At 38.9% G+C, this 25,191-nt stretch overlaps 1 protein-coding gene across 4 annotated transcripts in view; it reads left to right on the top strand.

The window, feature by feature from the left end:
• MCF2L (MCF.2 cell line derived transforming sequence like) overlaps positions 1 to 25,191 on the top strand; it is a 120,459-nt gene that overhangs the window by 74,031 nt on the left and 21,237 nt on the right. For all 4 annotated transcript variants that reach the window (XM_088530508.1, XM_088530500.1, XM_088530485.1 and 1 more), the window contains exons 4-8: positions 13,069 to 13,159; positions 21,370 to 21,489; positions 22,336 to 22,452; positions 22,988 to 23,137; positions 23,742 to 23,866. In XM_088530508.1, the coding sequence (XP_088386634.1) occupies positions 13,069 to 13,159; positions 21,370 to 21,489; positions 22,336 to 22,452; positions 22,988 to 23,137; positions 23,742 to 23,866 (603 nt within the window). The remainder of the gene's footprint in view (positions 1 to 13,068; positions 13,160 to 21,369; positions 21,490 to 22,335; positions 22,453 to 22,987; positions 23,138 to 23,741; positions 23,867 to 25,191) is intronic.

The raw sequence follows: 25,191 nt of genomic DNA, 5'->3' as shown, positions 1-25,191 counted from the left end.
GGAATTAATGTTTTTTAGCATGAGTGTTGCTGAATAAAAAGTATCAGTCAGAGTATCAGTCATTCATACGGCAAAGCGGGAAAGGCCTCTGCAGGGTGTACCTCTACATCCTAGTTGGGCAAAGTGGAATATTCCAAAGAGATCTGTAACAGCCTTCTGAAATAACTACCTAATTTAAAACTTTAAGTCCTGAAAAGACTTTTTAAGGCCTTTTTTTGTTTGTTTTATTCTTTTTGGTGATTTTTTTTTTTAATCCTATATAGATGTTTAAGTTTTGTGGTGTGCTCCAATCCCCAATGACAAGAGTTTATATTTATTTCCATCCACCACATCTGTCACATGAACATTTTTAACAGTGTGTATTTGTTCTTGGAATATGAGTTTATAGAGTGTGGGGTGTAACTTGAGGATTTAGTTGAAAAAAGTTAATAGATAACAGCCGTGATTTTAAAAAAATATGACGGGATATCCAAAATATCCAGAATATATGGTTTTATTTCTGATAAATTATGGCTTTCTAATGCAATCAGATAACACTATAATGTATGAGAAGACAAAAAGGAGTGGTTTAAAGGCATTGCTTTGATATTATAGGTTCATTTTTTGAACAAAGCAAACAAGATAAAAACAGTATTGCAAATGTAAAATTTTAATCTCTTGTGACTACAGGAGTTTAACTGGAAAGTTATTTTCAAAGAATGGAGAAACAGTCTAGGTCAAAAAATTCAGAACAACTTTTGGTAGACAGTTAGACTGGCCTTCAATACTTGTATTCAGAAATGAGCCATGTACAGTTGTCTTGTACCACACTTCTGTCCGACAGCCTCATCTTAATCCTGTCCCAGGTTAACTTGTCATGTTCTGCTATTTCCTGTTTTGAAAGCTGTCCCTGTTGGTTTCCTGTCCAGGAAAATGTCCTCTTCTCTAGGATACTGGTGGCTTATAAATTCTTGAAAACCATGTGGTGTTCTACGAAATGCTATTGTTTGTGATGCCGCGTGGTGTTTGAAATGGGAGAGAAATCCTGCCAAGCAACACAGCGGAACTGATAATCTCACAGAGTGTTTATCTCTGACAGCAGGCACAAGAGCAGAACTTTTAAGACCAAGTTTCAAGTAAAGTCCTTCTTTATTAACTGCACCCATTCCCTGTCATTTGGGATAACAAGACGGGTTTCCACAAAAACTGAAAATGAAAATGCCCTTGTGAAGCTTTCTGGTGTGTTTGGATCCACGAAGACTCCTGTAGCCTGGATAAGCGAAGGTGCTTGGAGAGGTGGATTTAGCTAGGCAGGACTGTGGGAATGTCGCTAACGCGAACAAACCTCCTGGGCATGAGGAGCACTGGAGAGCACAGAGGGAGCTCGGGACTGTGCGGTCTCCCCAGCTCGAACTCCCCACTGTCCTCGGGAAGTAATTGCAGCAATAGTTGGGTAATGCTGTGTTTGAGCTGATAAACCTCTCTTTATGAAGAGCCAGCATGGAAAAACAGCTGCATGTGTAACCTCATTTATCTGCAAACTGAAGAAGATGATTTCCACTAGCTAAGAACTAAGTACTTGAGAGTACCAGAGATCGACGTTACACATAATGGGTGAAATGTGTCACACCCTGACACCCTGACAGTTCTCACCCCTATGCCGAGCAACAGTTTTGCAGCTTCAGGGTTGTCTTCTGTGAGCTGTGTTTTATTTCTTCTTTCTGAGATTACAACCGAGGCCAAAGATATGGAACCCATACCATGCTGCTGCCTTGGCAGTCCTTGAGATCCATCCATGAGAATATCCTGGGGCTTCTGGCAAAATATGTCTTGCTGTGTGGTTCTTCCTTTCTCAGAGCAGAGCTGCCAAGCTGCCAAATGGTTGTAAATGCTGCATGGTCCTGTAAGCAGGAAAAGGAAAGGCAAAGGTTTATCTTAAAGTAAGAATCTGAAAGTTAAGCAGTATTCTGAAGCTTTTGTGTCAGATATGAAGTTTGACAAGATTGGGTCAGAGTTCTACACATTGACCTGATTTTTTTTTTTTTTAATATATATATATATATAGATATATATGTTTTTTTACTGGGTTTAGAACACTTATGCTTGTTTTGATGTCAACCTTATAAGTGTCTTAGACTTGTTTTAAAGCTCATCCCTGTACGTGCAAAGTCATTCTATTTCTTATATCCCACTCACTCTTTTAGTGCGTAAAGGATTTAAGAAGTATCTATAGTCTATGAATGATGCAGTGTCCGGAGGTACATTTAATCTGGTAAGGAGGTAATGAATTAAGCACTGTAAAATTGGGAAAATGAATTACTAAAGTTCTGTACCTCATGTAGGAGTTTTCATTAGTCCAGTCTACTCGGAAAATTTAACAAACTGCTTGTGGTTTGTTTTGTGTGTGCTTTGGGGTTGGTTTGTTTGTTTTTTTTTTCCCTCCTTACCTAGTTGTCTTTTTTGGTGACTTACTTAATACTTCTTACTTAGTACTTCTTTCTGCTTTTTTTGAGGAAAACTAAGTAACACACTGTCCAGTAAAACCTGAGTACCCTTCTAATCCTGCGTGGTTGATGAGGTGTTGGCCAGTTTGTCCTCCTGCCACTCTGATGAGCAATGTCTCAGCTAACGAGCTGAGTGCTGAGTTTACAAACCTTGTACACATAGCATTATGATGATATCTTCTGCACCTCTGAAAAGAGTTGCTAAGTTAATGCTGGTTCACTGCCCTCAGGAAGCAGGCTTCCCCCGTATCCAGACTGCTGGAAATTAATATAGTAAATTACTAAAGTGCTCAGCTTCACCTAGAGTTCAAACATTTTTTAAAAGTGGCAAGATGTCTGCAAATCTTAAACAGTGTCACATGCTCCCTAACTCTGGGGTGTAAGTAAATGATACAGGCAGCTGGAGATGAAAAAGGAGTGGAACTGGACTTCAAATGTGTTTCATTTACTCTTGCCGTCAAGCTAGCAATTTTACTTACCTTTGCTTGTTCCTAAGTATATCCACCAGCCCCACATGGCTGCAGAATTTTCCAAATAATGAAGTCTTTCAGCATGCTTTGTTCCAAGATGGGCAGTTTTAGGGAAAACTATATTTTAAGTTGTTGATTAAATACAGTTTTTAAAATGTTAACTTGCATCTTCTCTGGCCATGTTAAAAGGCTGTCTGGAACTTGCTTGGGAATTCCTGAGTATAGAATGTTAACCTCATTGATGATATGTTTAAGCAGGGATGGGGGCAGTGGAGAGAGAATAAGACACAAAAACAACTTGAATCAAGTGTTTAATAGGGCTTTGCCTAAGGAACAGTGGTATAAATACTGATTTTGACCAGAAAAGTGAACGGGCTTTGGAGGAAAAAAGTATGCAGGATGTGTTAAGTGTCACATTACCTCAATAATAAAGCAATGTTATGTCAGAATTAATCTTATTTCTACTTAATGTTTAGCTTGAACAGACCTTCTGCCACTTAGTATGTCTGGATAACATGTATGCCAGTATGCTTTCCAGTACTTGGTATCTGCATTAGTAGTGACCTTCCTGTTTAAATGAGATTGATAGATAGCATCAGAAGGCTTTTTATTTCCTTATTCTCCCAGGTAAGTATTCTCTATACCTATTTCAGTAGGAGCTAACCTTTCTTAAGCACAGTACACAGCATCCCAGATAAGGTTGTATGAATCCTCTGGCATTAGAGGTTCTTGAAGAATATTGGAAATATTTTTCAAATACCATATATCCCAGCAGATGGAAAAAATGTATTTTTTGCAGTCTGACTTCCTAAAATGAGAATCATATAGATTTTCTGTTGCTCATAGTTACTTAACCTTAACCAGCATAGAGCACTTCTGCCTTTGCTGACCTATTTATCCTAAACAGTCCCTCAAGGATAGCATGGCCTACTTCAGCCATCTGCAGTTAAACCTAAATGAATGCTCTGAATTGTTGTTTTTCTTCAAATGCCTCTTACAAAAGCTGGAATTTATCTTGAAGTATTTACACTTGCTCTTCTGCTTAAATATTAAAGTTTTTCCTGTTTAAAATACTGCTTTTAGTGAATTTCACATACTAAAAGGGGGTATGTTAAACAGAGGCTTTCATTTAAAGATGATCTCCTTGACCTGTAAAAATTCATCCAAGTCATTCCGAGTTTTTTACTCAGAGGAATAAAATTACTATGTAAAAAGGCTGATGGATACCACGGAAAGGAAGTCGATGCATGTGGTAGAGGCAGGGTGAGATGATGATGCCTGCTCACTTCAGTTCTAATTTACAGCATTGACTACATTCCCTCAGCTACCCCCTTACAGCATAAGCTTTTTAGAGCAGAAAAGATGTCAGTGTTTTTGATAGGAATAGAGCCAGCATTGCTGCACTTTAGTCAGTAATGTTTATTTTTTTTTTAAAGGAGCCATTGGCTTGAAAGTTAGAGTGTGTCTTCAGGGTACATAATAATATGGGAGATAATGGAGGAGAGCTATGGAGACCAGTCAAAACAGATAGTGATGCTAGTATCTCTGGGGCTGAGTGGGTAGGGAAAAGAGAAATGAGAGTGTGTACACGTTGGTATAAATACTCAAAAACAAATCAATGAAGTGTATACCAGTGCTGCTAATTTGGGTAGGAAACATAAAAGTAGCGCATGAGAGAAGTGCCTCTGGTGACTGTTTTTGCACTTGTATCACATGATTTCAGCCCTGCTCTGCTGTGTGGTATGAGCGCCATGGTTTCCTTCGAGACCAAGGCTTAAGATAGGCCCTGGTACGCTATGATATAGCCTGGTCGTCAGTGAGTCGTCACTTGCCTCATCTACAGTATGTCTCTACTAGCAGTAGCCCATTTTCCATGTAGGCTCTTGCTTTGGGAGCAGGTGCAGTGAAGTGTTGTTGTCCCAATCCTCTGGCGATTGAAGGATTTTGAGAACCAGAAATGGGATTGGAGTGGGTTAAACACAGGTGGTTCTGGGCCAACCTTTTGGAAGTTTGATCCAAATTTTCGCAGGCTCTCAAGTTTTAAAACTGCATCAGCTGCTTAGACGAAGGTGTGTGCAGATGCTTTTGCTATTTTTTTCTCCTGTGTATCTGGCCTTTAAAATGTCTTGCCATTGGCTCAATGTCTTGTCTGTGCTTATTTATTTTCTGAAAGCGTGTTCACTGTGTTGTTCTTCCAGGCTGTGTTTATTCTGCTTGACCCTTCTGCCTCATGAGCAAATTACGATGACTTGCCCATCATTTTTCTCACTTATGCCACGTCACAACCCACCACTCATCTAAATTCTTCCCTATGTACTGCACACCTGCTGATCCTCAGTTTAGTGCCTGAAGATTCCCTGCCTCTCTAGTTCTGAGAGATGGAATACGTACATGTTTTTTTCAGAAGTACTTGGGGCATGAAATTATAACAGCTGAGACCAAAAGTAAGTGTAATAGAGGGAGCAGATAAAGGTTTCATCAGTGGTATATTCAGAAATATGATTAAGGACAGTCAACTGGAATGAGGCAATGGAAGAAGAGAACAGTGCATACAGGAATGGCGGGAAGCAGGGAAGAATTATTGTTTGAGCCTTATCTAATCATGAAACCTTTAAACAGACTCCATTCCAACACAAAAGTGTAGTTTTGTTTCTTTTCCCTGCAGCTTCATCTATTTCTCTGAAGGGAGGGGATTAACTATCAAAACTGAAGTAACAAGGCTGAAATGCTCGGGGTCTCTTTGCATGCACACTTAATTCATCTATTCACAGAATTCCAGTGGAGAAGGAAAATAGAGAGTAGCATGGTGTGCATTTTTTTATCTATAGTAATTTAGTTGTACTCTGGGAGGAGAAAGGAGTGTGTCTTAGATCTGACTTTTAAACACCAAAATCAACAGAAGTCCTGCCTCCTTCCTTACATGCAAGTCTTCCTTCTGTGTTTCTGTTGCAGGCACTGCGACATTAGCTGTGCTGGGTGAAATGCAACTGTTATTGCCAGGGGTTTTATATAATCATTTATATACTTGGCATTCAATGATTTTTGGATAAACCACTAGAGGCTGCTCTTGCATAGATGTATTTCATAAACATTGCTGGAATAAAAACTGTTGTCTGTTAGTCTAGTTAGGCGATTCAACTGAGCCTGATTCTTGGGAGGATCCAGGCTGACACATCAGGTTTGGCATTTGCATCTAAAGAAATGTCATGCTAATTGGATTTAGGAGGCCTGCTGTATAGCTGAAGAGTTTTACCTGGGTATGCATAAGTGTTACGTTCTTAAATGTCAGGCTTGTTAAGAACAGATCTATTCTTAGATGTGTGCGATTCACCTTAACTAGTCATCCATATGCATCTCTGGCACTAACCTGCTATTTGCAGTCTAACCAATTACATGTCACAATGATACCATGCAATTGTATCTTTGCAGCTGTCTTTGGGAAGATGTTTTCATACTATGTATTTTTCTTGGAGGATTGTTCCTTTTCCCCCAATATTTTGACACTCCTGTAAAACTGTCATATATATATTAAAAAAAGCCACTTTAATGTGTGCTAGTTCATAGCAAATAGATGTAAGTAAGATGTAAGTAAGACTACATTTGTCAAAATGTTTCCAACTTGCATGAGTTGTGCAAGTCATTTTGATTTGTATGTTTATGCAGTAAATTTGGCATACTGTGGGTAATGTTGCTGTTATAAAGGATTATGAACTCTCAAATTGAATCTGTTTTTATACTTCAGAGTGGTTTTCATGTGAACATTTCAGTAATACTTTACACGTTTTTAGAAAAATACGTAAGGCTTCAATTATCAATGTCATTACAAAGCACTATTCAATGTAGATACAGCGTGAAAACCTACACACTCTCTTAGCAGTTGGATCGGGTTGAAACTAGAATGTTCATTGTTCAATATAAAGTCAAACAATATCTGATTTATAGTCTTTCTGTGCCTACTTTAAATTGCTTCCATCATGGGCCTTCTGCAGCTGTGAGTAATGTAACTGTAAAAGCCTGTCTTCTGTGAAACTTTCAAATCAGAGCTTTGTGGAGCATGTGGTTTTTTTGTTTGGTTGGTTGGGTTTTTTTCTTTTGTCTATCACTTAAGAAAATTTGAGACTATTTTATTCTCCTTAGAGAGAGTGACTTTTGAGGTTAAGATCTCCAATCTTTATCTCATTTTGGATGTCAAGGAAAAAGCCATGATAATATCAAAATACTCAGAGATCCAATTAAGTATAAATATATTTTTAAGAATTTCATAAGTAAAACACCTCTCAGTAAGGAAAGAGTATCATATCTAGAGCTTGTTTTGCTTTGACTTTAAATACAGATTTAAGTCAGGCTGAAGGTCGTAATAGATGCTTAAATCCTGAGACTGAAAAAAAACAAGCTTCCTACTGATTTTAGGAAAATTTCAGTCTCTATTTTAAAGTAAGGAGCAGCAGATGAAGAAGGGTCCTAAAGGTTAGGAGACACTTAACCTTACAGCATCCTTACTCAGAAGGGGAAACGCTCCAGCTGCACAAATGCTTCCCTGAATACAAATACTAGCTGTACAAAGCAGTGGCAAGCAGTAATAAATTGAACAGCGACTGCGCCTCCTTGGATCAGTATAAAGCAGGTAGAGACATGCAGTGGGTATGTGAAAACTGAGGTAGCTGCTTTAAGTTTGTAAACCATTGAATTTTCCTTCTGTAGGAAAAGTTGCTTCTTCTGGAACCTGTAAATCATTGAGTCAGCCTGCATAAGGGATGCAAGGGGCAGAGATGTGGGCATGACTATTCCGGGTGAAGTGTTGCTGCAATTTTTTCTTTGCGGGGAGGCCCGTATAAAACTGGTAACTGGTGAAAAGGATTTTGGTTCATTTGGCTTGTGGCGCCACAAGGCGTAGCTAAATTATTTCTATACATAGACATTCCCACTATAGTAATCTTGCATTGTTAATACCATATTCTTTACCATATGTCTTCTAAAACATATGTGAAGGCTCATAAGCTGATATGCCCTTTTCTGCTTTCATTCATTGCCAAAAGCATTAATGGGTTCAATTCCATATCTGTGAAACATAAGTAAGAAAGAGTTGTCTCCCCCAACTGTCACTTTGTCACACTCTAACTTGTCTTCTGATGGCTGAATATAGGAGGATTTCTGGCTTCAAAGTGATAGCTGCTGGGAAGTACTTTTTTTTATCAACAGGGTCGTGATGGGAATGTGCTTTGTTCAAAATGTTCATTTTCCCAGAGCGAGCTGTCCAAGTGGGTGGTATTAGGGATTTAAAGACAGCTCTAGTGTATAGTGAAGTGATTTGTCCATAGAGTGCAGTGTTGCTTTGGTGCTCTGCTCAATGTACTAGTTCCTCACTGAGCTCTGCTGATATCCCTTTGTCAAAACAACTGTTCAGCTGTTGAAAACAAGAGCTTCTAATGAATTTGAATGTACAGGCAGAGGTATTTAGTAAGAAAAGTAGGAAAAAATCTTAAGACTAACATATACATATTATTTAATAATGAAGCTTCAAGAAATTCATTTTTTATTAAGCACAAGTTATTTAGCCAAAAATGCTGCCCTTGGGGGAGGGGGGGGGAAGTTGATATTATCAAGATGCTCTGGCAAACAAAAAGATTTTTGTTTGTAATAAAGCAATGTGTGCAAGCAGTTTTCAGCTAACAGTATAAAAGCAAAGGGAACTTATTTGTCACCACCCATACCTTGGAGAAATGCAAGGGTCTTTCAGATGATGACTATGTAATTGCTTCCACACACCCCAGAGGGAAGCTTCTTTTCTCAATCCTATGCTCTATAAGCTTTCCCACCCTTTCCCCCAGGTACATGAGATCATAAGTCTTGCAAATGAGACCAAAAAGAGAAATGTCGCCATAATTTAAAGCTGAGGAGGCACTGAGAGGAAAACTCAGTTATTGCTCTACCCTTGAGAAGGTAGTGCTTGTTGGGAAGGTTCTTTAGCCTCTCTCTCTTACCCTTTCCAACTGGTATTACACTAGGCTCCTAAGGCAGGACTGGGCTGCACAGAGTCCACTTTCTGCTATGTTTTTCTCTCAGTATCTTTCCTCTGTGGCCCTTATTCCACTTTCCCTGCTTTCTACCTTACTGGCCTGACCTCTGCAAGTCTGCCACACACATTCCCTGCAGAACATGGATGACGGCAGTGGCTTTCAAAAAATATTCTATTTTTTATGCTTGGGAATAAATAGAAGAACAGAACTTATCTTGTGATATTTTCCTGTGATTGATTGATTTATTTGTGCTCAGAGGAAGGCAGGAAGGAAGCACTAAATTTGAATTACAAGTCTATAAATTATCTTTCAGAAAGTACATTGGATACAAGTTCCTGTTCTTGTACTAAACAAAAACAGAAATTGAAGATTGTAGAGAACCATCAAGAAACCTCAGTAGGCAGGTGCTTCTGTTACGATCTTCTGCTGTTCCTTGCTGTAAGGTTTAATTTCCCGTCATTTACAACTCTGCCAAATTTTCTTCCCATTCATAGTATTCTACCTGAGTTTTTATTTTCATGTTTGACTAAAATAACTGCCTTGTTCCCAGGAGGCTGGGGCCAATCTGTTGTGCTTTTCAAACAGTCCTTTGTTTGAGAAGCTCAAGTGTCTCCAGCCTTTGGTCAAGGACTCTGGGACTTGACATTTATAAGAAGGATGCTTTTGTGTCAAGAAAATTTCTTGTGGAAAAGTCTTTCTAAATCCCAGGTCACACACGCTCAGCAGCCACTTGAGTCTGGGGTTAACCCACCCCTGCTACATGTGCCTCATCCAAGGCCAGAGGAAGGGCCGCCTCATGGTTGTAAGGCGAGTTGTTCAGACTGTACAAGGCTGTCTCGTGGGGTGCAGGCACGCTGCCTAAGACAACTGGCAGGCAGGACTGCAGCCAATGGAAGATCCTGAGGGAAGAAGAGGAGCATAGGCTAAGGGAAGCCTTAGCTTATGGGATGGGTGATGAGAGGGCTGAGATATTCAGAAAAGGGAAGGATGAGAACTGATTTGGCCACTTGTGCTAGTAAATGTTTAAAAAAAAATGCTATGCTTGGGACAAGGCAGCAGAGCATGAGAGTGATTCAACAGGTGAATGAGAAGCAAATGGAGGTGCTGATGATGTGATTATTGGTTATATTGGATGAACTGGGCTCCCTGGACTAGGCTGATGAGAGCTGCCCACAACATAACAGCAGTGAGGCCTGAGGTGAAGCCGGGTGAGAGGTAAGAGGTTGTGTGCGCCAGTTTGCTTCTCCTGAGACATGGGTTCTGAAAGGCAAAGACTTGTTAGCAAATACAGCAATAAAGAAAAGGGGTTGGGGGGGGGGAGAAAGTGGAAAAAGGGGAAATGAATACTTGGATAGGATGTGATGAATATGGTTGACGTAGAGAGGTACCAGTGGCACCTGCAGCTCGGTGAGGAGGCAAATATCAGCACCTGCTTGTTACCAGATTCCTATCCATCCTGTGCCCTGGAAAAAAAGGGGTTTTGCCTATCAATGAGCAGCAATATATGCAGGGTGTATGGCAAGGGAGAGAGAGCAGGGAGTGGAGTGAGTCTGTGAGAGCAAACATTGCTCCTACCAGTATATACTGGTCCTTGAATAGGTGACTCTGCTGCCTTCCTAATGCTGCCTTCTGCCTTGTTATACGTGACACATTAGTTCTGCTTGTCACTCTCTGCCTGTCGCTTGTGGGAGTTGCATCCTGGGCACAGTAGCTGGGGCTTTGAAACAAAATGCTGTTGTCAATATATCTGTTGTCAGGAGTATCTTACGTAACAATCAGTTTGACCCATGAAGGGAAACTTTCTAATATATTTATTTGTGCTTTACTATCTTTCATCTCCTTATGTATGGTCTGATCATGGTAGTAAGGTGCCAGAAAAGGTTTTAAAGGTTGATTTAAGCCCTGCCATTAATAGTTTTTGTTTTACCGAATGGCATACAAGCATACAAAACTCAGTGATGGGTTCAGAATAGAGATACACTTTTTTAAAAAAAAAAAAAAAAGAAATCTATATGAAGAGCATATATGATCTGAAGTCAGTTGCTTTGCCCTGAAAAATCTTACTGATGATCTGTCATAGGCTTTTGTTTTATTCCTGTTGTGCAGGTTGTCAGTAGGTTCTGGAAATATCTTACAAATACATAGGTATTCTGTTGGATCTGAGGTCATGCTCTGCACTGAGGAATTCTGCAGAAATCTGAGAACTCCCATGGGCTTCTATTGAGGATGTGGAATAGTGCTTTGGGAATCTTAAAACTCTCCCAAACCCCTGTGAACTGCTGTGGGAACAGTTTTAGCACTCTTTAGATTCCATGTATTCATCTCATCCATATACAGCTGGCTGGCCCAAGGAGTTCATTCGGATATGTGGTTATTTTGGGTTGCTATTAGCATTTTGTTTTGCTCAGTGACAAAAGGTTGAAATGCTGAGCCCATTTAGTAGGAAGCAGAAAGACGTTGAAAAGCATCTTTCCAAAAAAAAAAAAAAAAAAAAAAAAAGAGAGAGAGATTTAGTAAATCGGTGAACTTACTGTAGTGGTAAAACATATTCCAGTTTTGTGTGTCTGTTTGTTTTTATAAAGTCTACTAGAGTTATTTGCGTTCACAAGTCAAGTACTCAGATGCTGTTTATCATTTTTATCCTACTCAGAGGCAGGAGTTAAATCATATGCATTGAGTGTGGGTAGTGAGAGGTGATGTCTAAAACTGTCCTGTATTAAAATAAATGCTTAGCATTTTTGAAAATGTGATTGATGTTTCTTTTTGTGCATCTGCATATTTTAGTTCCTCCTAAATATTTGAGGGATTTACAATGTATAAAGGAGGGGGGCGGTTATGAAAAAAAATCTCATTTTGAAGGTTAGCTTGAGATGCTACACCTGGATACCTGTCATCTTCCTCCTCTTTCATATCCTGTTATTACCTTGTTATCAGTATAATCTTACTCTAAATCAAAGCTTGTGTTTTCATACAGCTCGGTCTTGCATAAGGAATCCTGACATTGTTGTGTTGATTTTATTCAAAGTGTGATGATAGCAAACCAATACATAATATTTCCGTGCATGTTACACAGTACAGACATGCAGTACGTTTGCATTTTTTTTCCTCACTGTTAACCTGAATGAGAGTACAGCACGCATCTAAATATTTCCTGTATACCAAGCAAACAGGAAAATAGCAATTTCACATGTCTCTACGTGGTGCTGGCCTGTCCCTGTCACTCTGCTTGTGATCTGCTGGGCGGCTCCACGGCCGGCATTATGCAATCAGCTTGGACGCAAAACTGCGGAGCGGGAGCGGAGCTCCCTGTTTGTGCTCCCTAGCACATGCAGCCGAACACGGCAGAAAAAAAGGAGGTCATCTTCATGCAAGGATTTCAGGGGGCGATCGTTTTCACAGATATTTCCATTCAGAGAAGGGAATCTTACCTCCTTTGTCTCATCTGTGACTTAGAGTTTTTAAGGGCTCCAGGGATTTTTTGTTTTGGTAAATGTAAACATATACCTGAGGACAAATTTGCAGCCGGGAAGGATGTAAGAATTTCAGACGCGCAGATCAGGAGCATGGAATGATCATATGGATTTACGTTTTTAAGGAGTTTTAGACATTAGTAGGGAAGGAAACAATACAAAGGCAAAAAGCAGATGCAGAAGAAAAATTACTTTGTTTTAACCCTGGATTTATACTGTTGAAAACACTATGGAAGGTGGATTATATCAGCACCAAAACTGTAAAGAATCAATGAGTTTTACTTTCTTATGAAGTAATCTCTGCACAATAAATGTAAAAACAAACAAAAAAAACGTGCCTTTTGTGGATAAGAACATTTCATGATTTCAATATGGTCTGAAGCTCTGTGGAATATGTTTGGGATTGCTGCATCTTTCTAATGTGAATGGAATATGTTCATGTAAACATCCTAAGTAAAGAAGAGCTTACACAAAAAGGTCAAGCTACTTTTTTTTTTCTTTAAATGTCCAAGCTATGCTTTTTTTTTTTTTTTTTTTTTTTTTTTTTTTTTTGAGTGAGAGAACCAGAACAGTTTTACCAATACATTTAATTAAACTTTTTTTTTCCTCTCTTCTCCTCCAATCTTAGTTTACCAGATGCTGGAATTGGATTTATTCTTGTCATAGATCGCAGACTGGACAAATGGACCTCTGTGAAAGCTTCTATACTGCGGATAGCAGTGAGTACCGATTTATATTAAATACTTGAAAGGATCTTTTCATACCAAACCTCTCCTCTATAAATAAAAATATAGAAAACACCTTTCTCCAACAATATATTAGGTGATATATCACCCTTAACAGTATCTAATTGTTCTGGGGGGGTTGTGCAGCCAACTGAGACCCAGCATGATGTGTTTATAAAATGCTTTTCATACAGCTGGGGGCTGCTGAGACCATCAACCCATGAAGGCACTGGGAATATTGTGTATACCCATGCCCCTCAGCCAGGTGGGATCTGCTCTTTGCCCTGAGAGCTTCTCAAAGCTTGGGAACCACTTTTCTTTTTTAGAAAGATTTTGAGGTTTGGGGTCCTATCTTGAGAACAATTTGAAGTGGAAGTAACAGACTTTATCTATGTTTTAAATAGTCTACCCATTGAACTGCCTCCTAAGCGTGTGCCACCTTTAGGCACTCAGATGTAAAAACTTTTGTGTTTGAATGAAGAGCAAGAAATTACTACATACTATTAGCAATGTCAGCAGACTGTTAAATTTAGTCTCCTCTTTAATTACTGTTTTTAAGAGTAAAAGTAAGATTGTTAAAGAATTGCTTCCTAACTCACCCATAAAAGTAGGAAGAAGAGATTTATGTTTTTTCCAGGACATGCTTTGAGCTATATTGTTCAAGCTATGTTGTTTAGTTCTTTTCTCTCACTATCCTGGTTTGAATTTTTATACTTATAAACTTTTCAGCAAGTGCTGACAAAGCTGTTAGCATCTTTTCCTTAATTTTTCATCCCTGTAAATTTTATTTCTGCAAAGTAAAAACTAAATCAAAATTGTAAATGTCATTTTTTTCTGTAGCCCCATTTTAATCCAAAAACTGTTTCTCTATCATACATTAAAATGCACTTATCTAGAGGTACTACATTACTGTCTCTATGGGACTTTTCCTGGATGAATATATAACCATGATAAAATATTCCCCCAATACATTTCCATCATGAACATTTTTTTGAAAGTTAACAATTAAAAATATAAAGAAATTACACAAAAATCTGATTTTTGAAGTTCATTTGGAAATTTAAGAGGTGCAAGATTGAAAAGGTTTCAGTAGATGAAACCATGAGCAGCATTATTTGGATTGCTGAAAAACACTTATGCAGTCTGAGAATCTTCTTCTTCTGAGAGCTTTATTTAAAAGAGAAATTGTACTTCCTAGCTGAAGTATCTGTTAGAGGTGTGAGCTTTCTTATGTTTCTTCCCCTGACCTTGCTCAGCTTTAGCTTTCTGATGCTGCCAGGGCAGCATGTGGCAGTACTTCTGGGGGGCCTCAAGCAGGATTTGCATCAGGCCTGAATATCTGAATATGCCAGCCTTATACCCATTCCAGTAAAGGAAAGAGTGAGAAATCCTTGTCTACTATATTATAATTGCTGGAAGGGAACTCGAGGCATATATTTCTAAAAGTGTCCATCCACTGATAGACAAAGATTTTTAAATGGCTCAAGGGTAACTAGAGGCTTAAGTTGCTTGTTCTTCTGAACAGTCAGTTTTTGTTGTTTTCTTTTGTTATTGTTCAAGTATGTAAGTGTCATTTGGGCTGTCCAGAATGAACTTTTTGCCTGAAAGCGTGGTATCTTTAACATCTTAGTATTGCTTAAATTTACGGCTGTATGTGAGGATATTATTCTTGTGTTATTTGAGAAGAGTTTAGGCTTTTGTCTCATCTGCACTAGTTCCTGCAGTATCTATCCTGCAGTCTTTTTCAATGATCTATAATCACCGTGGGGGGATTACAGGGATTTCGGGGGAGCATCCTGAAATCAGAGATGCCAGTGCAAGGTGCTCTGGGCTGGAGCACTGCCCAATGCTACTATCCTGACTGCAGCATCTGCCCAACAGCAATATTCTGACAACTATAGGAAATATATTGGTGAACAGCTGTTAACCGGAAATTCAGACTTCCTTGTTTTCCTCCTTTTCAAGGCTTTTTGCATATAAAACATTATTTTAGTGCATGCTAGAAATACATTTTTGAAACCAAGTGAACAAAGAAATATTTTTTGTTTCACACTTTAATATGGAAACATTTTATGAAGTCTTTCTAGCCCTCATTTTTCCTTTTTTGCTATCTATAAGGGATGGAAGGACTAATTTCTTCTGTGACAGAAAATGAGCAGTGAAGCACTGTGCTCTCTTGTGTTGATAATTTAGGTTGTTGTAGAGTCCATCAAGACTGTGGAGAACTTCCGAAGCTACTTAAGCAGAGGTATTGGAAGGACAGGGCTGGACCATTTGCTCTGAGTAGAAGAATACTGTTGAAGAATAAGTAGCAGCAGCAGAACTGAAACCAACAGAGGTGTTTGGGTGGGAAAAGGGCCTCACTTTTCTTGAGATGTGACAAGGGCAGAGGATGAGGCAAGCATGTGTGGACAAGCAGGCTTTGCTGTGTTTATATCCTAGTTGACAGAGTTGCAAAGGGAAGGTGCCCAGAGGTTGTCCTTTGCCACTGCAAGTGTGCAGATTGTGGCTCACAAGACACTGCGAACGAGATGTGTTTTTATTTTCTTGATTTAGCTATCCCGAAATGAGGCTATTGGCCTACAGCAGTCAAGAGGAATGTATTTGGAGGGTAAATCATCCCATCTAATACAGGTGGGATGGATAACCTTCTGGAGATAGCTTATTCTATGAAAAGCATACCTTTTAGATTGCTGTAGGTTGGACAAAATTCATCCTACCCTTAAGCTTCTCTGTGAGAAATACTGTCTACAAGGAAAGCTAGGGTGAGAGGTGGAATTTTGCCAAAAAACAAGCTTTATGTTTTTGAAGATGAAGTTTTGGCACTAATTTGGCATGTTCTTAGGCTGTAGAAAACTCAAACTTGTATTACAAGAAAAACAGCTAGCCATTGCAAATTGTTCGCTCTTCTGTTTTTACATTGTTGCTTGAAGTCGAAGTGCAGGTGTGTATGGATTATTATTACTGTCCTGTCAGCTGCCAAGGCTTGGATCAAGCTTCTGTTCAGTATAAATTCGTATTAAAATGCCCCATTTGCAGTTAAATGTCTTGCTGAAAGAATGGAGCCACAGCAGACCTTGTGGTTTTGCTGGCAGGCAGAGTTGATGACCTACTGAATATTTCTGCTCCCCTGGCTGAACAAGTAGGGAGAGCTGTAGAAATAATGTAGGACTTCTGAGGGAGGCTGCAGTCCCAGAACTCACTAAAAACACTCTCTAGAGTCCCAACTGAGAGAAGTGGGAAATGACAGTATCTGACCAAAGAGATCACTCTCCCCTGCTTTGGGGAGTCGTAAATGCCTCTTCCTCACATTATCCAATCCAAGGTGTAATCAATGCACACTGCAGGAGCAAGATTCTGTACTAATCAGCGTGTTCTGGGGTTTCATACTGCTCTGGTCACAGTTTCAGTTTGGTTTCATTAAAAAGAGAAATGAAACTTGTATAACTGCATTGTGGGTATGATGTCCCACATCTCTGGGCAAAGACTGAAGTGTGAGCTCACCCTTTTAGCTCCGCAAAAGTCTGCTGTCAGCATCATGAAGAGTTTCATTCATAGCCATCAATGAGCCTCATATTGAAAATCCAGAGGAAATAAACTTTCTTGCTTTGGTGCTTAGGGAATAACATATACGTATGCAACTGATCTTTAGGAAGCAGTTGGTAGGAAGGCCATTCAGGTCATGGGGAAGCTTTCTCCAGTTGTGAAACTTTGTAAGCTTTTCTAGAAGTGACAAGACTTGGGTTTCATCCAGCCACCTGTGGAAGATCGCTTCAGGATTTGCCACCCTTGAGAACACTTTGAGTGCCACTTTCAGACCTTCTGTTTGAGACTGCGTTGTCCAAAGGGCTGCGTTGCCCTTCGCTCTTCATGTATCAGTGTACAGCCTTCAATGCAGCAGCAGCCCGGGCCATTATGTGCTTTGAAGCCTGGGGGCAAGACGTTAAGCGGGCAGAGGAGGAGAGTTAAGCAGAGGAGACTAGAAGACAGTGAAGAGCCTGGAGTGTTATTATCAGCCTAAACCTTGCAGGAGCCAGGCAGTCCCATTTCTGTGCCATCTGGAATCTTTCTATTGGCTTGACATCCAAAGTGAGAAATTGAGGTACAGTAATCCAAGCTTGGAGGTCTTTGGCCTTGCTCATAGAGAGAGAGCGGTTACTTAGTGAGTGGATGATGAAGTGGAAAAAAGTGTTTAGTAACCAATGCTCCATAGTCATGAAAAGTGCTATTTTATGTTACGTATGGTTTTCTGCTAGCCTAGTTTCTAGCCTAGCTTTTTGCATCATATTCTGCAAACTGAAGGGTCATCTAGGCTTGAAGAAGGAGACGAGATGGGGAAAAGTCTTTTAAGCCCTAGACTTTTTTCCTATCAGAGATATTTTTGCTTTTGTTCAAAGCAACGCCAAAAACCTAGTAGTGTGCTTAACCTTTTAATTAAATTTATTAATCGCTGGAATTATTCGTTGATAATAGCTAGAAAACTGATCTAAGTGTGACCATGCTAGGTTATGTTGAGATGCTGTGTAATTTTTCTTTGTTGATTTGGGTGTTTTAAGAACGTTATATGTTCAGACATTTTCAGTTTTATTGGTATAGTTAGTGTTTTGTTTTCTCCCTTTTTATTACATTCTTTTTAATGTATTAAAAAAACCTGAAAACAGAGTTGTAATATCACAAGTGCCAAAAAGATGTAACGCAGGCAGATCATCCTGTTTCTGAGTAGTATTAGCTGATTCCCCTGAGGATTTAAGGTAGCTTTTGCTTTGTGCAGCTACTAAAGGTTCTTCTCCCTGGTTTGAGGCAACTGAGGGGTAGCAAAGACATCTGTGTATTGGAAAGCTTTAAGGGTTGTGCTGTATATAAATTCCAGGTTTAAGCAGACTTAGTTTTGATTCTGTGAAATGAAATATTGTGCTTGGTAGCTGGTAGGCTTTGTTGGTAGGCTTTAGTTTAAAAGTTTCAATTGATATCTACATGCCTACATACATCTACGTGGTGTTTTTTTCTGTTTTTAAACGTGTATGTCATTGCAACCGACATGTTTCTGAATTCACGGAGAAGTGTAGAAGGGAGACAAACAGGTAGAAACCTAATTGTGGGTACCATCAAGTGGGATAGAGGAAGTGTCAGTAGTGATGCTGGTGAGAGGAAGTGAGAGACAATTTGGGCTGAGGTAGGATGCGAGCTGTCCCTGTGCTGGTGACTGCCTGCTTAAGCTGTGCTGTTTAACAGCATTGTAGGGAAGGACTTGGAGTACTTTTGTGTGTCCTCTATGTCAGCTTGTCTTCATGACCGCTGAAGATGGCTTTGCTGCAGCTGACCTATCGTAAGCTAAATCTTGCCATCAAGCTGCTGTAAGGACGTTGGTATTTATGCAGAGAAGCAAAATAGTGTCATTCTTTTATCACCTCTAGCTGAAGAATGATCGAGAACTGTTGTTACTCTGTATGCAGAGGAAATTCCGTGTCCCTTGCACGTGGTTGTGGACTGTAGAATTATGTTTGGGTCAAAGCCTCATGTCTCTTCTTTAATGGCTAGATAAATTTCTAGAATTTATTAGCCACAATAAATTCTGTAAATTATTGCTCAAAGAAGGAAACTGAACTGAGAAAGCTTCTAGGATGTCTTCTACTGAATTCTTAAGTGTGAGAGCATGGTAAAAGGTCTTAATTTCCGCTTCAGTATCTCTCCTAAGGGTACTCAGTTTGAAGAGGTGACACTGTCAGTTCAAAAATGATACCAAGAATGTAACTGTGTATTATCCCTGGTCACTTTTGCATAGGCATCAACTTAGTTATAGTACAATATTTGAGGCAAGATGCTTGTGATGGAACAGTGTTATTTAGGCAAATAAGGAAAGATGCTTTTGGAGGGGAAAAAAAAGTCAGTTGTAGGCAACACAGACCCTTCTTCAGGAATGATCAATAACTCCACCTAAATGGTCCTTGAAGATAGTTTACATTATGACACTATTAAATTTTCATGGATATTTATTTTTACTCTTAACATTTGGCGCAGTGCCACTGAGAAGTCCTTGTTGTGTCTACTCAGTACCCAATGGCTTCAGACAGGCTCTGGACTGGCATGGAGACTGGTTGGGCTTCTTGTTCTGTCTTTTGTTCAGTGCTGAGTTTGAACACAATCATGAGTGCCTCTTGCATCATGTCATTGGGTCTGCAAGTCACCAGAGCTTTAGAAAAATATACAAGTTAGGAAAATAGTAATATTTTGGCAGTGAGGGTATAAACTCAGAAAATGGGATGTCAGTGGTCCAGTATTGTTTACCCTAGAAATCCACCCTTGCTGGTTGTTTGATAAATGTTGATTTGCAGGATTGACTCCTAACCATGCGAGGCAGAGCAAGCGTTATGTTTAAAACCCTTTTTAAAGAAAACAAAGGGAAGATATAGGAGACACACACTAGTAGAGATGAGCGCAAACAAAGTAATCAAGAATTTGAGCTTTTGCAGGAGATACCAAGTTCCTGACAAATCTTGAATGGGAATTAGTCTGAACAATAGAAGCCTGTAGTGATCCCAGCCACACTGTTTTGGGCAGACTGGCTGGTTTAGATTTTACTTATGGGAATTTGAGCAAGGGAATTAAGAGCTCGGTCATACTGTCCACATTGGTATTACAGGCACAAAATAAACTGACACAAGTCTGTGTGAATAGGTTATACAAATGTCCCTCTTTTGGTTAAAAAAAAAAAAAAAAATCTCCTGAAAAAATATATTTTATCCATTCTTGCGGAGTTTGTTAGCATTAGTTAAATCATTTAAATTGCCATTGACTTCCTTCCAGTTATTTAGAATAAATGTTAAAGCTCCTAAACTTTTCCTTCTCAATACAGTCAAGAAGTTTGTCAACAGCATTTTTTGCCCATGTTTGATAACTGTGGAATAATCAGGTCACAAGGTGTAGCAATCCAAGGTATTTACTTGGCACAGAAAGATTGTTTCTAGTACAAAGATGGAGAGCAATTTGTTTTTTCTTTTTCTTTTTCTTTTTCTTTTTTTTTTCTTTTTTTTCCCCCAGCTGTCCACCGCATCCCTTGAGGACTGAATCACTGGGTTTTCCAGAAAATTTAGACATCAGTGATGTGGAGGCAGAGAGTAAAGCTCAACTCTTTAAGGTGCATTAATCAATCTGAGGTCTCACTTGTACACCGATTATCTGGGAACCACAGTGTAATCTGTGAAACTTTCTGAAAAACAAACGAACTATTTCTCTGTTTAAAAGAGAGTGCCACATCACTGATGCCTTTGATAAGCCTTCAATTTGTGTTATACCACTCTCCAACCATTCAGATATGAAGACTTTCACTAGGTACAGAAACAGAGAAACAGACTGTTCCTTTAGTCACTGTTTCAATTCTCTTTTAGTAATCCAGCTATATGACATAATTTCAAACAGTGTGATGCAGAAAACTGCGTGCTTAATCATTATAATAATCACCTCTTTAGGGAGCTTTTTCTTCAATCCTACCCTACAGTGGAAATACTGAATAGGGGCGAAGACTCGCATGTTTCAAAATTGGCTAAATACTAAGTTTGTGAACATCTGCCACAGCAGAGGTGGATATTTAGTGATTTAATGTGGCTTCATTGCTTTGCTTCTGCTTTCTGCTGGTTTCCTCTCATCTCACTTGCAGAACTGGAAAAGATCTATTGAACTACTAGTTGGAATGATGAGGAAAAACCTTAATTGAGGCTTCTTTTGTGTTTATTTTGAACTTCTATTTTTGTCTGAAAAACTCAGCCTTATTTCTCTTAAGTTGCTGCCTGAGAAATTCAGCCAGGATGCTGATAGTTTGTGTAGGTAATTAGCAAGATAAATATATGCACAAACAAGAAACTTGCTGCTATGCACCCAGATGGTAATGGAGATTTGTCTTGGTACCCTCTAAAGAGAAGATAGGATAAGTGTGTAAGTAATGCTGCTGGAAAAAGTCCTCAGCTACCTCTGTCCCTTAGTCTCTTTGGCTGTGATGTAGCCTTAAGAGCAATGAAGCCAGCGCTGAAAAATTTGATACCAGGAAAATAGATCCCTGTTCCCAAAGCCAAGTATGTTTCTTTTTGAAAGAAGCATTCAGGGCAAGACTTGGGCGCCCTGTTACTGTTGTCGTGTTGCTCTGTGGCTTGAGAGGCTTCTCGTGGTGTGAAAATGCCTTCGGCGAGTCACAGAGTGAACCTGTTTTGCAGGCATCTTTCCCAGGAAACCTGCAACTAGTCCTTGTGCTGCGCCCAACAGGGTTCTTTCATCGAGCGCTCTCGGACATCGCTTTCAAGTTCAACAAAGATGAGTTTAAAATGAAAGTGCCTGTAAGTAGGTCTTCTGTTTTCACTTTATCATCAGAAATCTAGTACAGCATTTAATCTATCCAACGTGGGAGGAGTTGAAAAAAGGTGCTTAAAGGTAGTTTCAGCAGTTTGGGTAGTTCATGATGGTTTTATTCTTGGAAGAATTTTTTGTTTGGTTTGGGGGGATTTTGTTTTTGACAGATGCATCTGCCAAAGAAAGCTGCTATAAATTTTATTAGTGGAGTGAGCCTACTATAGGTGCCTGATATTAGATTGCCAATAAACCCGTAGTTTCTACTTTTAAGTGCATAGCATTTATATTTTTAAGTCAGGGGTGCTAAAGATGATAATATGTACAGATAAGGGGAGTTGTTTTTGCTGTTTTTGTTTGTTTCTTTGTTTTTTACTTATCAGCTGCCAATTTCAAAGGTAAAGGCAAGTCTTAAAAATACTTCCCCTTTATCCCTTTATTTCTGCTTTTGGGGAATAATATCCCTACATGCAGAATTTGTGGAAATACTATTATTCTCTAGCACAGGCCCAGGTCAGTGAGGAAAAGTAGCAAGTAATGAATAAAGTAGTGTTGCTCTGCTGGAAGATAACTATGTATGGTTTAGAGAATTAAATAAATAAAAATGTGCTCTTAAGCCTGATGCTCATGCTCATATTTGCAGCTATTTAAATGTACATTGCCTTTGGTTGAAACAACTTTTAAGTTTGCTTTTGCTGGAATTGCTCCAAGGAAACAATTCCATCACATACTTTTGTATTAAGTAGAAATTACCCCATCAGAGACTGAGGGTTTAGCTCAAAATCCCTAATTAGAAATCTACCACCACTGATCATGTTTCCTCTTTGCTGTTGCAGATCATAATGCTGGGCTCAGTATCAGAACTGCAGGGTTATATTGATAAAACACAATTAACAGAAGAACTTGGTGGCACCCTGGATTACTGCCATAACAGATGGCTCTCCCATCGCACTGTGAGTCTTAGTTATTGTGTCAACTTTTCAGTTTAATGGGCCCTTCTGTTTTATACACTGTCATTTCTGAAACAGATTCCAGTTGATGCAAGTTGACTTACTCTGAGTGAGATGATGTTCCCAATGGTACTTAGTCATCTTAGAGAAATAATATGAGTAATGACTTGGGAGTGGTTTTCTTAGGGCTTGGAGCAAAGGAACTACAGTATATTGTTGTGCTGAGGTTTATTGGTTTTGCTCGAAGAAAGAAAAAATTCAAGTTGTAAAATAACTCCAGATTATGAAAATGAGGAAGATACACCTGATGCAAGCCTAGGAAAACAATATATAATTAAGAAATTAATGGTGATGGTTACTCTTGCTTACAAATTATGCTTTTACCATTTTTCAGTCTTGTAGTCCAGCTGTGCGTGTTTGCTATGAGTTGCATTTTGTGTGCATTTGTCTGTGTGTATGTGTATGCATGTGGTTTGAACTTGAAACATCTTCAATGATTTTTTCTTTTTTTTTTTCTTTTTTTTTTTAATTCCAAAAGGCTATAGAAAGTTTTGCCCAAATGGTTAAGCAAACAGCTCAGATTCTTCAGTCCTTTGGGACTGAGTTGGCTGAAACTGAACTGCCAAATGATGTGCAATCAACCAGCACCCTTCTTGCAGCACACACGGAGAAGAAGGACAAAATGAAGGTATGTAACTTGTATAGAAATGCCTTTTCTGTTAAAGTGTGTTTTTAAACTATGACTAACAGCATTAATAGAAAATCTGGAGAGTATTTTAAGTTAATATATGATGATAAATTCAGACTCTGTAATCCTATTGAAGTTGTTTGGCTTGTTTTGAAGTTAAGAAAATCTTTGGGTGCCTAAATAAAAATGCATAATGACTCATGTTGAAATAGAAGTTCCTTTGTAAGTTGTGTTGAATTTGATGATAGTTTTTGCAACAATAAATTTAATGGTATTTGCATGCAATCGTAAAGTATGAAATCTTTTGAGGAATGGACAAATGTTCTTTCAAATCAGCTTAAATAGAAACTATTTCAGGTTTTCAAATATCTCAAGTTTTAGATGTACAATTTTGTAGCCTAGTGAGAAACTATAAGGCTATCTAGGCTATAGTTATCTAAACTATAGTATAGTTTTAGTGTTTAGTCTCTTTACTTGTCACTGCTTTTAATCAAGCTAAGCTAAGTTTATCTATTGCTATTTTCTTTTTCTGTTTTGGTGCTTTATAAAGTCTTCCAAAAAGCCTACAGAATTTTTGTGATGACTTTTTGGTTTTGTTTTGTAGGAGGATATAAGGTTAGCAGTAGAACAGGGAGATGATATCCTTGGAAGTATTACAAAACCAGTTACTGAGAACCCTGAATACAAACTGAATCAAGATCAGCTAGACAATCAAACAACTGTAAAAAGGTGAGAGATATAAAATACTGCACATGATGCTATTCTGGATTTTTGATCCATGTCTGGCTCTAGTACTCAATTCTGCATGCAAGCTCAGCAAATAAGGAAGCATTGCAAAGCCAGCATAGGAAAAGTGCTTTCAGAAACAACACTTTTGTTATCAGATCTGTATTGAGCAAAGTAATCTGTTGGTCACCTGCAATTAAGGGAATATGGGAAACAATTTGAACTTCAGTATTAACAGAGTACCACTGTGTGTTTGTGGGCGGTTGTTGTTTTTTTTTTTTTTTCTTTCTGTGGTGGTTTTTTGGCTTTTTGTCATACTTGAACTATATAGTTGAACAGAAGATTCTTTCTTTGTAAGAAAGACCAAAGCACAGTCCAGCATCTCGCTGTTAGGAAGGCAGAGAGAAAAAGGTGGAAGTGATATACCTCTCTTGAGTAGTTTGTCCACTGTGTCATTCAGGAGCTCTGTGTGTGGTGTGGTGTTTTTTTTTTTAAACGTCCATACTTGACACAAAGTGTTTTCAGAAGAGGATTTTGCGCTTGGGTAATTGAGCAATGGTCAGTTCTTTCTGTGGTCTCTGGGGTCAACAGTTAATTTCACACTGTTTCTTCAGAGAAAGTGTTGGAGTAGGAGATTGTTCTTGTTTCTGAACAAGCCTGAAGGAGCTTTTAAAATTGTGGATCTCAGTGTAGCTAATAGCTTTCAGAGGGCTGTTGGAAAGTACTCTGCTCTTGAAGTATGTACACAGCAATGTGCATGTGTTTATGGAAGGTAATAGGTGTTGTGTCCCCCACCACATACTGCAGATGATTGCCAGCCTTTAAGTTCTCTATCATCATAACAGATGTAAATCTGAGCAAAGCTATAAAAGCTTAGCTCATTTCCCCAAGGCAGTGTTCTGTATTGTTTTTTTGGTCTGTCAGTTCACATTTCTGTCGCACTTAGACTGATGTTTCTTTCTAAATAACTGTCCATTCCAATGAACAAAGCTTGGCAGGAGCCACTTTTTTCTTTTTTGTGAGTGTTGCTACTGCCCATCTGAAAGGCAGCTATAGGGAGGTATTCATTTATGCAAAATGTTCCCACTTTATATATAACATCTGAAGAAAGCTGAAATTACCTGTGTATGTGTGTGCGTTTTTTTTCTAATCAGCTCAGCCTGTGAATTCGGTGTTCAAATCTGTGACATTAAAATGAAACTTCATTAAAACTCTGACCTACAGCCTTCCTTCAATGTAGGCTAAGCACAGCAAAGCACACTGTAGAGATAAGCCCGTAGGACAGCATGATGTCAAACGCAACAGCGGTAGATGAGTTGGAAAGTCAA

The sequence above is a fragment of the Tinamus guttatus genome, unplaced genomic scaffold (assembly GCF_059628265.1).
Source record: "Tinamus guttatus ecotype Peru unplaced genomic scaffold, ASM5962826v1 Tinamus_guttatus_pri_ptg000030l, whole genome shotgun sequence".
Classification (NCBI taxonomy): Eukaryota; Metazoa; Chordata; class Aves; order Tinamiformes; family Tinamidae; genus Tinamus; species Tinamus guttatus.
Note: the sequence above shows the minus strand (reverse complement) of the source record. Positions and strands in the feature narration are given on the sequence as shown.